The following is a 13,633-nucleotide window of genomic DNA, read 5'->3' as shown; positions in this document are numbered from 1 at the left end:
TACTACTTCAACAAACTGTAAGAGCACCACATCTCAGTAGAAGAGTAAGTGGATGCTAACCTAACAAGATGCACAGATCCGGAACTTGGAGGTGCAAATGAGCAGCCAAGCCCAAGTTCAAGGACTGAGGCACAAATGCCTTGCTTTGAGTGATTAATGTGTTTCTGGGAAGTCTTGTCCAAATTGGTATTTGTCCTACTTTAAATTGTAGTTTAGATTTTCTAAGAATGCACCCCACTTCACCTCTCTTTTCATTATTGGCATTTAATGAGTGCCTACTATGTATCTAGTAGTGAGTTAATTCAGGTAATTCTGAGAAGTAGAAAACACAAGGTTCCTGCTTTTCTGGGAAGCCCAGTGAGGGAGTCAAGGCAAAGGCATACCCAGGAGAAATCTGAATCAACAGCATAAATCTGTAAACAGTGAAGTGATAAGACTGTGATAAAACATCTCCCTCAAAAAAGGTGACTGAGGCTCTAGGGAAAGTGGGCTGAACTGCCTCCTCCCAAATGTTTTTTCTTTTAATTTGATTATCTAGAAATCACAAGGACTACCCCGGATACTTCACTCCAGGCACAGGGAAGGCCTTGGTCTCCTCAACTGGCGAGAACAGGCTGGAAGGTTGGGAATGGAGGGTGGGCAAAGAGAGCAAAGCTGTTTTCCGATTAAATGTTACACAGCCAAGGACATAGCAATGGGTTGTCTGAAGAAGTCCAAGGCACAGTACCCTCCATCCGAGGGTGTTCGAGGCACAGCCCCAAGCTCTACCTGGGGCAATCATGGCTGAGAAAACCAGCAGGACAAGACCCTCAACGTTTCACCTTTCAGGTGAAGTGGTAAGTGGTTTAAAGTCTGTGGAACCTCCATGCCCATCTCTGGAGCGTTAGCCAGGCTTGTTCGCTGGGACCTCAGCAGGGCTGAATAGAAATCAGAGTATGGCCCAAATGAAAGGAGGAAGCACAGGATGCAGGAAGATTCCAACCTGTTAGCCCGGCTCCTAGAATTCATCCTTCTATACCATTCTTACCACCAAAGAGGGTGGTTAGACACAGAGGAGTCAAGAAGGCTGTCCCCATTGGGCCTGGCCTTGGTCTTGGCCAGAAGTACAGAATGGTGCCCATGGAGCATGGCCCAGTGGAGACTGAGGATTTGAGCCCAAGCCCCAGCTGGTACTGAGGGTGATTTGCTTGTGTGTGTCTGGGTGAGGATTCCTGGATGCAGGATGCCAGCCATCTCTTTATCCCTTGCCATGGCAAATGCAACTAACATAACCTGCTAGCAAGTTCCAGGAGGGGTGTAGGTGTACACACACGTACACACACACACACACACACACACACACACACACACACACTATCTTCAGTTTAATCAGAGATACCTAATTCTATGGGCTGATTCCTTTGTAAGCCAAACAACCACTCCCACAATAAAACAAAAGCATGTATTTTTCATACATCAGATTTGCTTATAGCAGGTCACACTTACATACAAAATGCATTCATTCTGAACACAAATTGACAAAGCCTTACAAAATCTACCTTAACGCCAAAATGGTAAGTCTGGGAGATTGTGACATGCTTACCTCCTCTCTAGACTCAGTGGTCTTTTCTGCCTCCCACTCAGGTTTATCTGCTATATTATTTTCATCTTCATTCTTCTGATGAAGTGATTTTTCCTTCTGGGCTGATGATACTCTTTGCTCATTTTCCTCCTGCTGGGAACTGGGACCCATAGCTCTTAATACCTCATTGTCCTATAAAAGTACCCAAAAAATGTGCTAAGTAGAAATGCATATTTCATCCAGTAAGTCAAACAATCTTTAGAACGACATTGTACTTACTGCTCAGGGATCATGAAAGCACCCAAGCCGAAAGCTGAGGCTGACATTTCATTATTAAAGAAATGTCATATTCTGGCCCTAGCTGGTGTCGCTCAGTGGACTGAGCGGGGGACACACAAGAAACAGCCACACATTGATATTTCTCTCCCTCTCTACTTCCCTTCCCCTCTAAAGATAAATGAATAAAATTTTTTTAAAAAAAGAAATGTTATATTCTGAAACAAAGCTCAGTTTGGAGTTTGGTCCTTTTTAGGAATTCACTGTGAGATAGGATGCTCTGATCTGTAGAATTTAAATTACATGTAAATAGGGACTTCTGCCAAGATGGAGGTGTAGGTGGAAGCACTGTGCCTTCTCGCACAACCAAGTTTAAAAACAACAAAGTTTTAGCAACAAAAACACAGCCAAACCACAGAAAATTGAACTACATGGAAATCTGACAACAACAAACCCTTCAGCCAAACCAGTAAGAGGGGCAGAGCCAGCAGCAGAGCAGGGTCGGGCAGGAAAGATCCACTGGACCGACCCGGGCGTGCGACCCAGGTGGGCCAGCAGCCATGGGCGGATCCCAGGTGTGGAGTAGCAGCGGTGGACCCACTGAGGGCGCCAGGCAGTGGACTCACTGAGGGCTAACCATGGTCACACGTTTGTGCGCAGATAAACCAGTGAAGGAGGGAGCAGTGAGAAGGACCACTCAGGCCCCAGCGTCAGAGGGGACTGCTATTGTCCCTCTCTGACCCCGCTCCCACATACAGCCTCACAAACTAGCGACCTGGGTGGTCCCACCCTGGTGAACATCTAAGGCTCCGCCCCTCATATGTAACAGGCCCCAACAGATCAAAACATGGATCAAGAACAACTCAGAGCCATAGAGCCGATAAATCTAAGCAATGAAGAAATAGCCAAACTTTCAGATGCACAGTTCAAAACAATGGGGATCAGGATGCTCACAGAGCTGGTTCATTTTAGTCATAAATTAGAGGAACATATGAAGGCTAAACTAATTGAAATGAAGGGAAATACACAGGAAACCAATAGTGATGGAAAGGAAACTGGGACTCAAATCAAAGGAGTGGACCAGAAAGAGGAAAAAAATGACCAAACAGAAAAGAATGAAGAAACAAGAATTCAAAAAAAATGAGGAGAGGCTTAGGAACCTCCAGGACATCTTTAAACGCTGCAATATCCGAATTATAGGGGTACCAGAAGGGGAAGAGGAACAGCCACCAGTGGAAAACTTATTTGAACAACTAATAAAGGAGAACTTCCCCATTCTGGCAAAGAAAATAGACTTCCAGGAAATCCAGGAAGCTCAGAGAGTCCCAAAGAAGTTGGACCCAAAAAGGAACACACCAAGGCACATCATCATTACATTAGTCAAGATGAAAATGGAGAGAATCCTAGAAGCAGCAAGAGAGAAGGGGACAGTCACCTACAAAGGAGTTTCCATCAGACTGTCAGCTGATTTCTCCAAAGAGACCTTACAGGCTAGAAGAGGCTGGAAAGAAGTATTCCAACTCATGAAATCCAAAGACCTACATCCAAGATTGATCTATCCAGCAAAGCTTTCATTTAGAATGGAAGGACAGATAAAGTGCTTCTCAGATAAGATCAAATTCAAGGAGTTCATCATCACCGAGCCCTTATTATATGCAATGTTAAAGGGACTTACCTAAGAAAAAGAAGATAAAAAAGATGAACAGTGAAAGGACAGCAAACTCACAGTTATTAAGAACCACACCTAAAACAAAAGCAAACTAAGAGGACAGCTAGATCAGGAGCAGAACCATAGAAATGAAAATCACATGGAGGGTTAGCAACAGGGGAGTGGGAGAAGGAGAAGGGGGGGAGAAGGTACAGAAAATAAGTAGCATAGATGGTAGGTAGAAAATAGGGGGGAGGGCAAGAATAGTATGGGAAATATAGAATCTAAAGAACTTGAGACACATGGTCATAAACTAAAAGGGGAGGGGAGTGTGCAGGGTGGAGGGGAATGAAGGGGGGAAATAGAACAACTGTAATGGCATAATCAATAAAATATATTAAATTAATTAATTAATTACATAAGGCCCCTAAACTTGTAAACTTTATTAGGTTTGGAAGGTACTGTTGTCTGCAGTTTTTATTTAGTTTTCTATTAAAAATAGATCAAACAGCCAATTTAGAAGCAAACATTAATCACATGCACATAGAAAAATCTGGAAAGTCTTACAAAGTGTTCATTGTGGCTGTCTGAAAGCTGGGAGCAGCTGGGGGCAGGGTGTTTCAAAAGAGCTGATGTCATGTTATACATTTCTGGGCTGTTTGAATATTTTGTGCAAATGTGTATTTCTTTTATACACAGGAAAAGGGTAAATAGGTTTTTTATTCCAAGAAAATAAAGTTACCAACAAAGCTCAAACTAACGTCTCCATTGATATTTTCAACTATGCTTATTTATTTACCCAGATGAGTCCTTCCACCTTTTAATTTACTTGAAGAGCCTTAAATAATTGAAAGGTTAGAGAATTTGTATATGTAAACATTCAAATAGTTACCATTCAACATATACTATATATACTGACACTTTGAACTGTGCTATTAAAATCATTGTAAAATTTGTTCCCCTTTAACTTAACTAAGGCTTCTCAAAACCTTTCAAAGGATCTGTTTTTACTTGCTCTCTTCCAGAGACATAGCACACTGGACTAACTCAAAGGACAGTACCACCACCACCCGCTGGAAAACACAGAAATGTTAATCTGATCAAAAAAACATGTGAAGGTCAAGGAAATGAAAACCCACAGATGCCAGAAGCAAGGAGAAATCAAAGCAGAGCAAGAAAAGGAAGCTGATATGCTGGTGGCCCACTTGCTTCCTCCTCGCCTCTCTGTTTAATGTACCTAACTCTATGACATATACTCAATCTTGACAGGCCAGTCCATGCAGGCACCAGATTACAAGGAGCTCCTGTGCTCAAGAACATCGCTTCCTCTCCTTTACCCGCCTTTCTGCACCAACAGTTGTTTCCCATCATTAGCCTATTAACACAGGCTAACACCGCCCGTCTTTAAAATCCTCCCTGGGTCTTCCATTTCTCTTTAGAGCCCTTCCCATTTTTTGCAAAATCCTCCAGTTATCTGGAGTGAGCGTGCATTCTCTCTGGAACCTATTCCAGCAAGGACTGTGGCCCCACCATGGTGTGACTCTGCTGCAAAGCTCATCAGGGTCTCCCCTGGTTGGCCAGTTCATCCTCACCTTTCTTGACCCTTCAACAACATTCACTTATTTACTTACTCCCCCTCCTGGAAACTACAGGTAGTTCACTTGGCATCCAAGTACTTTCTGTCTTGTCTCCTAACTCACAAACTACTTCTCCTTTGTTCACCTTTCATCTTTACTATCTCTAAACAAAGCTCAGCCTAAGGCACGCCAAGCACTCTCCCAGCTCCAGTTGGTTAAGGGCTCTCCCTGATTTCTTCTCTCTCCTCCCTCCTATGGCTTCCTTTAGGTCTCCATTCACTTTTCTTTTAAAGCAACCCCAAACCCCTTCTCCCGTCAGTATCTATCTCCCTTATCTTTCTTAATTTCTACCCACAGCATTCAGCACCAGCTGATATATTATCCCATTTGTTTCTCTGATGTCTATCTGTCCCACTAGAATGCTAGCCTTGAGGGCAGGGACTCTGCCTGGTTCCAGCTGTATGACACATACTAGACCCTGAATAGGTACTTGCTGAATAGATTAAACTAGAGACAACATCCCAAGACTGTGGTAGGGATCTGACTTCCAGTGGGTGAGATGCTACAGTCCTGCTCTTTCCTGCAACTACAGTGCTGACTCCTGTCTAAATTGGGGGAAGGAAGGAAAAGGTCCTTACTCTTTGGACCTCTCTCTTTTGCCAAGGCAAAGTTTCTACTGTTAGGCCTGAAGATAATTAAATTCAAATTTCTGGATTCCCAGGGCAGTTAACGTTGTTTATGAAATTTGCCGTTGGTGGACACAGGAACTTCTAATCCCTAAATGACACGACCTGTTTTAGAACTATGAACCAAGATGCCCTCAGTTAATCTGTAATATCTGAGTTAATGCAACACATGTGGGCCCACCCATGAACTTGCAAACATGAGACTATGCCACCTATAATATTATATTAATAAATAGTAATAGAGGTAAGTAAGGACTAGATCAAGCCCATAAGGAAAGAAATCAAGTATACTTTAGTCTGAGAAGACTTTGTGGAAAAATCTTTTAGAGTGTGTGAGAGTTTTGGTAACAAGTATGTAAGATGGCTTAACTAAAACCTTGGGAAGAAATGAACTGAACTTCTCTATGTGACTGCACTCTTAATGCAAGAATCAATTAGGGTAAAAAACCTATCATATATCAATGGATCATTACTCATTAAATGTGTTAAAAACAACCAGTGACTTCATTTGAATGTAAACAAGCAAGTACAAGAAGGAAATCTCTTCTTACAGTAGGATGCCGCTTGTAAATATAGAAGAATGATGGAGTTAGAAAACCATCAATGGATGCTTAAACCAGGGAGTAAAAATGTGATGAGAAATAAAGTATTTAGTCTCAAAGCATCACCCCACAGATTATTTTTTCATTACAAAGAGAAAAATGACACTGCATGAGAAACCTGGAAAATACCATCTACACCAACAGGTCAGATCTATCACCACAATATGGAGACAAATCTACATCATGTACACAGAAGAACACATCACTGCTTCTGTAGTGCTCCTGCCCTACGTTTATAATCTCAATGTAACCATGAGGAAACATCAGACAAATAAAAATCGGGTCTGTTTTACAAACTAACTGATCAAAATCTTAAAGGTCAAGAAATCTCAAGCCTGAGGAAATTCTTTCTAGATTAAACATGAAGAAGAGGCTTGATAACTAACTTCCATGGGTGGTCCTGGGGTAAATGCTGGTCCAGGAGAAAAGCAGCTATATAAGACATTACTGGGACGACAGATAAAATCTGAACACCACAGATTAGTCTTAGATTCTTGGCCAATTTCCTGATTTTGGTATTGGTTATGTTGGCGGCAAGAAATGGACCAGACTTCAGTTCAACAACCTGAGCATTTGAGTTCTGGCTAAGAAAGAATTCAGAGCCAAGCCTCAAACTGTAAAAGAAAGTTTAAAAGTCACAGATGTAGAATTGAGCTGTAGAAGGAATGGGCTCAGGAAACAAGTTACAGAGGAGAAAGAAGGGCCCTTGGAGCTTAAGAAAGAAAAGAATAAAGGTAACTCCACGTGGTGTGCTGGGGGTGGGGAGGCATGGACTAAGAGTGGGAGGGAAAAGGCAGGGGTGCTGCAGGGAGAGAGAGACCACCGAGTCCTCTGTCTTCAGGGTATTTACCTGCAGGTCTCAGGGGAGGATCCCAACAGAATATTTACCAGCTTTCCAGGTGTGTCCTTTAAGGTTGGTGGTCTCCACTGATTGCACAAGGGCAGGGGGTCATTAGTCAATGCGGCTGGTCCTGAGGTCGGACACTGTGTCACTTGTCTGGTTTTGCTGCTTTTCTGGGCCTGGAGCTGAACACAACTGAGGCCTAGATGTATCTGATATGAGTTAGAACCTCATTGTCCTGGGGACTTAATGCTTTAGGGCTATTTTCTGGCCTCCTTGTTTAGAGGGGTCTAACCCACATGATCAGAGTTACGCAGAGCAGAGGAAAAGTTTCCCTGGGGGCAAGGTCCTTGTTTTCCCAGTTTTGCCTGATGCTAGGCACCTGGGACTTAACACCCTGGTGACCCTTCTGTACATGGCCTATTGTCCTTGCTCTGCCTACGTCTAACTGCCTACCACAGTTATAGAGAACTCGTTGTTCTTAGAAAATACACACTGAAGTATTTTGGGTATCAAGAGGCACCATGGCTTCAATTCACTCCTAAGTGTTTCAGAACAAAACGAATTATATACTGTATGTATAAACAGAGATAAATAGAATTAGAAAACTAGGTAAATCAAATGGGGCACAATGAGGTGCATTTGAGTAAAGGACATATATTATTCTTGCAAATTTTTTTAAAGTTAAAACGTTAACCTAAAAATACCTACAAGCTAATGTGTGCGTAATATTCATCGCTCTGGGTCCGACAGCAGTGTTTTGCATTCAGATCTTGCTATCCACACAAACATCATGCAGCCAAAGAATAAGTTGGGGTCATAGTACTGCTCTAGTGTCATCTCACTGGACCTAATTTACTACTGGCCAGCTTCCAAATTTCCACACAGGAAAAAAAAATTCCTACACAGCAAAATCACTTTGGCCAAGGTCAATAGCAATGGGTTCCTCCATAACTATTCTTCTATTAATTTGTATTTTCCCCTCAAAGTGAATAGTCACATCAACTGCATTAATAATGATTTTCACCTCTTCCTTTTTGGCATTTTAAACTTCTTGTCTAATTTTCTTGTCTAATTGCTTTGGTTATGCTTCTAGAATAATGTTCAATAATGGTATAAATGACATAATGCTATAAAGGAAAACACAGTCTCTAGTCCCAATATTCTACTATACCACCACCCCACTTCTGGCACCAAATGTGCGGGTTCTCCACACACCAAGAAATTCTGTGATACCATCAGGGTTGTCCTTGGGGAGCATAACTTGCCACCTCAAAATATGTCTCTTTGATGCAGGATTATTTTAGTCTGGTTATTTTTAAGAAACAGCAGTCTTTAGCCCTGGCCGGGTAGCTCAGTTGGTTAAAGCGTCACCCCATATGCCAAGGTTGTGGGTTCGATTCCAGTCTGAGCATGTACAAGAATCAACCAATTAATGCATAAATAAGCATAATAGCTAATCAATCTCTCTCTCAAAAATAAAAAAGGAAACAGCAGACTTAAGAGAAGCCATGAAAACCAAGCTGAAGTTACCCTTATACAGATAAAAGACATTTATCTGTATAAGTTAAATTTCCATTTGTAAGGGCATCTCCCTCATTGTACCAGGAAGGTGATTCTATCAGAAAATTCAAATCAATCAATAAAATAAGAGGGCAATGACAAATTGGTGTAACAACCTTACCCTTGCTCAGTGTTCTTTTCCTGAAGGTTCCCAAAACTGACTCTCCCCTCCCCCAATATCTTCTTTTGTCTTCAGTTGAGTATGATACTTAAGGTGCTGGCTTAGGCCATTTCCAAGGGAGTTGTAACCTTGGTTTTTCTGGGTCTGGCTCATGCACACAGGAGGTATATATATTGTATTCAACTTTTGCTTACCTGCTATTATTAATCTGCCTTATATCAATTTATCAGACCAGCCAAAGAAACTTAGAAGGGAAGAAAGAAAAATTTCTCCTTCCCAACAGCGTCTGTAACTTAGCTCAATTCTGACATTATCTACCTGGATATAGTATCAGATCCCACAGGTTAAGGGCTCAGTCTCACAAGACTGCCCAGCCCCTTCTTCAGATGCCAAATGCCAAATCCAGGTTGTCACTTGTGCTTTCAACCAACTGGCTAAACAAAGCAGAGGTTCCCATAACCATCTCCTCGGGTTCCAGTAATTTGCTAGAGTAGCTCACAGATCTAAGGAAAACATTTTACTTTATAAACCACTGTTTTATTATAAAAGGATGCAACTCAGGAACAACCAGGTGCATAGAGCAAGGTAGGTGGGAAGGGGAAGAAGCTCCCACGCCCTCTATGGGTGTGCCCAGCTCCCTCAGCATCCACCAACCTAGGGGCTCTCTGAATCCCATCCTTTTTGATGGGTAATCATGCCTATCATCACACAGGAATGATTAGATCATTGGCCTTGGGCCCTGGTGAACAAACCGAGGAGGGTCACCTCTCGGACCCCTTATCAGGACACATGCCTGGGTGGTGGGCCGGTCCTCAACTGGGGACATGCGAGAGGCAGCTGATGGATGTTTCTCTTGCACAACATCAATGCTTCCTGCCCTCTCTTTCCCTCTCTCTAAAATACATAAAATCTTTTTAAAAAAAATCATTGGCCTTGGCGATTGAACTCAATCTCTAGTTGCTGTCTTAGCTCACCTAGAGGTCTGGGGCTGAAGTTCCAAACTTCTAATCACATGGCTGCTTCCCTGGCACCAGCTGCCACCCTTAGAAGGGCTTTCCAAAAGTCACCTGATTAACTCAAATCAGGTGTGGTTAAAAGAGGCCTGATAAAAATAACAAAGACACACCTTTTCCCTTTTAGTCCTGGAGCTATTTCAGAAACTATGAACAAAAGACTAATTGTTATAACAAAAGATGCTCCCATTCCTTTTAGTGCTTCACCAGTAAGGATGACATGTGGACTTTTACTGGAGATCCAACAGGCAATAATTTTTTGTCACTCATTCAATTAATCCAAGCACCACACACCACACTAAATGCTGGGGACGTAGCAATGGAAAAATACACAGATTGCCCTTTCGGAGCTTATATGCCAAAGGGAGAGGGAGCCAAACATACAGGCAAACTAACAAAATAACTGAATTATATGGCAAGTGAAAGACAGAAGAAGGGATCTGCTTTAGAAAGAGTGGTCAGTCAGAGCAGGCTTCTCTCTTAAGGAAGGAGACAGTGTAGCTGAGACCCACACATAGGGCTGTGTGAACAGAGAAGAATGCATTCAAGACACAAATAATATCCATGCTGTGCTCATTTGCCTGTTACCAGAATGCATTCAATTAGCTTGTTATGGTGGCTATTTAGTTGTTTCCAACATTTCTGTACAATAAACAACAGCGAAATGTGCTCATAAACACTTCTTTGCACACAAGTGCAAGTAACAGAAATCCCTAGAATTTATGCTGGGTGAAGAGATATGTGCACTTTTTATCTGGCGGATTCTACCCAAAAACCCTTCAAAGATATCTGTGGTAATTTACATTCCTACCAGCAATAAATAAGTGTCAATTTGTAGATACAAACTGGCATCTCATTGTTACTTTAATTTGTATTACTCTTATTAGCACGAGGCTGAACATCTTTCCCAAATTTAAAAGCTTTCGTTATTTCCTTTTCCGTGAACTGTTTGCAGCCTTAGCCCATTTCTCCGTTGGCGTGTTAGTCCTGTTCTTACTGATCAGTACTACGATCAGGTCATGTCTACTCACCACCTCTCATCTGGTCTCTGCAGCAACGCAAGAGTGGGAGTGGGGGGACCAGGCAGGCTATGCCAATACTGAAGTGAGAGTGGATGACAGTCTGGAAGAAGGTACTGGTAATGACAGAGAAGTGGGGGAATCCACGACATATATTGTGGAGAAAGAATAGCTAGGGAATTGTTGATAGACTGGAAATGGGAGATAAAGGAAAGGGAAAAATTAAGAATGACTCCCAGATCTGGCTTAAATAACCTGGTGGATAAATTAAATCTGAAGTGTGACGAGCCAAGTAGAAATATCCATCACACTGGTGACACAGGGTCTGGAAATTGGAGCAAAGATTTAAACTGGAGACGTAAATGGGGAATATATCAACATAAGCAAACAGACATACATACACACTGGGACCAGTAATAAGATTCCAGCAGGAGAGTGCAAAGCAAGGAGGCCAGAACACTGGCGCTGCAACACTCATTCAGAGAAGCCAGCAGAAGAGACTGCGGAGGCCAGGGAGTGCGGTGGGGGATGCGGAGACTGCAGGGGGAAAGGGGGCAGGGCAATGTCTAGGAAACCAAGCGTTTCAAGGAGAATGGAGTGGTCGATTGTGTTGAATGCGCTTGGAGGTGGCACAAGTGAAGACAGAAAAGTATCCACTGGATTTGGCAATAGGGAAGCTGTTGGTGGCCTTCGAAAAATCAGTTTAGGGGGAGCACCAAATGATACTGCGTGAGGAGTAGTAAATGGGAGGTGACAGGAGGGAAACAGTGTACAGTCAAATCGTTCAAGAATCTTGGCCACGAAGAGGAGAAATGGGTCAGAGCAGAGTTTTGCTTTGAAGATGAGGGACATCAGAGTACGTGAACTCCCAACACCAGAGGGAACTGATTCTGAAAGAAAAAAATTAATACAGCATGTATTTCAAGATATTTCAGATGGATGCAATCTACTTGAGGATTTCAATAGCAGATGTATCTTGTCTTATTTTTGAATGGTGTTGTTAAAAAGTAGAAAGTGAGTTGATTTGAAAATAAGGGCACAGATTCTTTCACACTCTTTTTTCCCAGAGGTGAGGCCTTGTTCCCTGCCCAGAGTTGGGGCGGCACTTAGTGAACTGAATCTAGGAAAATGAGCTGGAAGTGGAAGTAAGTGGAGCACAGAGAATTTCAACCGGTGCACCGCCAGAATTTTTAAAACATGCCACGTTTTCCCTTAGATTGTCAAATAAAAATATGACAACAGCTAACAACACAATGATAGCCGTCTGGTGTGAATGAATCAAAATTATGCCTACGATGCCAGTATTTTTTTTTTTGTCAGATTGGAAAAAAAAATGTTTTGGTATGCTGCCGAATTTGAGTTACTAGTTTATGTGCCTCTGAGAGCGATTTCACGAGAAGAAAAGGGTTGAGAATTGCCAGTGCAGCTCTGGGGCTTCCTCCTGCTCGCTCGGACCCCTTGTTCTGGTGAACCCCCAGGGCTCACAGTGTGAGGGCAACCTCCACGCTCTCTACAGAGCAGTCTACTTGGCAAAGAGCTGAAGCCTCCTGCCAACGGCCCTGCGAGGGACCCGTTTTGGGAGCGGATTCTACAGCTCCAGTCAAGCCTTCAGACGAAGGTAACTCAACCAACATCTTGACTAGAACCTCATGAGACCCTCAGTGAAGACCACCCAGCTATACTGTCACAGAATTTCTGACCCATAGAGACCTTGGGACAATAAACATTGGTTATATTTAGCCATTCGGTTGTGATGCGTGCTACTTCAGCCTTAAAGCTCCCGGTTTCGTGAGCCTGCATGGCAGCTTGACTCCTGCTTTCCTGTCTTCCCTCCACTGCTGTAGCTCCCAAGGGCACTCCCTTACACACATTATGCACACACAACCCAGTCTGAGCCCCCTGTCCACAGAGCCCAATGCGTGACAGCTGGGGGAGAGGAAAGACCAGAATTCTCAAGGCAGGGAGGGGTGGAGGATTCAATCTTATCTCCACAAAAGTGCTGTGGCTAGGACTACAGTCCAGAAACTGCTGAGCAGAACGACCCTTCCTACTCTCCTGTGATCCCCGGCCGCTGGGACACTCAGTATCCTCCTCTGTGAAGATACTAACTCACATTTTAAGAAAGCACTTTACACATTTTCAGATGCTATGTAGCCACTAATTACTATTCCTTTCTACTGTGTTTTTTTTTTTTTTTTTTTTAAATTCTGAAGAGTTGCCATTAATGACTAACCTCTGGCAACTCAATCAGAATGTGAGGAGAAAGCAAGGTCGGCCCCTGGGAGCCAGTAATTACTGTTTGCTCCCTTTTCCTGTTTTCTCAACTTAATGCCATGGCGCCGGGATACAAGTGCATGTGTTTTACAAGTCCACTGGAGATTTATGGTCCATGCTCTGAATTTAAAGAATGGGTAGGTCAAACCCATCATTAAGTTACTTTTTATTTGTATGTAGGTGATATTTACTCTTATGAGGCTGGGTCTCAATTAAAAAAAAAAGTCTTCACACTCACCATAGGAAGCCGCCATAAACCTAAGAGCTGGGGTGACCCGGGGTGTCTGGGCACAACTCAGAACCCAGTGGCTTGTTCTGAGCTGGACCCCCTGCGGGAAAGTCCCCCCCCATCAGTGGCTTGCTCTGCTGGGGAGGCCTACCTCGTCCTCTGCATGGATCCAGAACCTTCTCCGTGTGGGCCCCTCAGCCAAAACTGGGCTCTCCTGTCTCTA

At 43.1% G+C, this 13,633-nt stretch overlaps 1 protein-coding gene and 1 non-coding gene across 6 annotated transcripts in view; one reads left to right on the top strand and one right to left on the bottom strand.

Annotated features, from left to right (window-relative positions):
* NFE2L3 (NFE2 like bZIP transcription factor 3) overlaps positions 1 to 13,633 on the bottom strand; it is a 30,142-nt gene that overhangs the window by 7,804 nt on the left and 8,705 nt on the right. For 4 of the 5 annotated variants that reach the window (XM_037126522.2, XM_037126523.2, XM_037126519.2 and 1 more), the window contains exon 2: positions 1,583 to 1,753. The exons of the other annotated variant lie outside the window; for it this stretch is intronic. In XM_037126522.2, coding sequence (XP_036982417.2) covers positions 1,583 to 1,753 — 171 coding nt within the window. The remainder of the gene's footprint in view (positions 1 to 1,582; positions 1,754 to 13,633) is intronic. 5 annotated transcript variants of the gene reach the window in all.
* LOC119035301 (small nucleolar RNA SNORA23) lies at positions 7,903 to 8,081 on the top strand. The gene has a single exon (XR_005079767.2). It is a non-coding gene; the product is annotated as a small nucleolar RNA SNORA23 (small nucleolar RNA).

This window comes from Artibeus jamaicensis, unplaced genomic scaffold (genome assembly GCF_021234435.1).
Source record: "Artibeus jamaicensis isolate MK-2021 breed Jamaican fruit bat unplaced genomic scaffold, CSHL_Jam_final contig_3230, whole genome shotgun sequence".
Classification (NCBI taxonomy): domain Eukaryota; kingdom Metazoa; phylum Chordata; class Mammalia; order Chiroptera; family Phyllostomidae; genus Artibeus; species Artibeus jamaicensis.
Note: the sequence above shows the minus strand (reverse complement) of the source record. Positions and strands in the feature narration are given on the sequence as shown.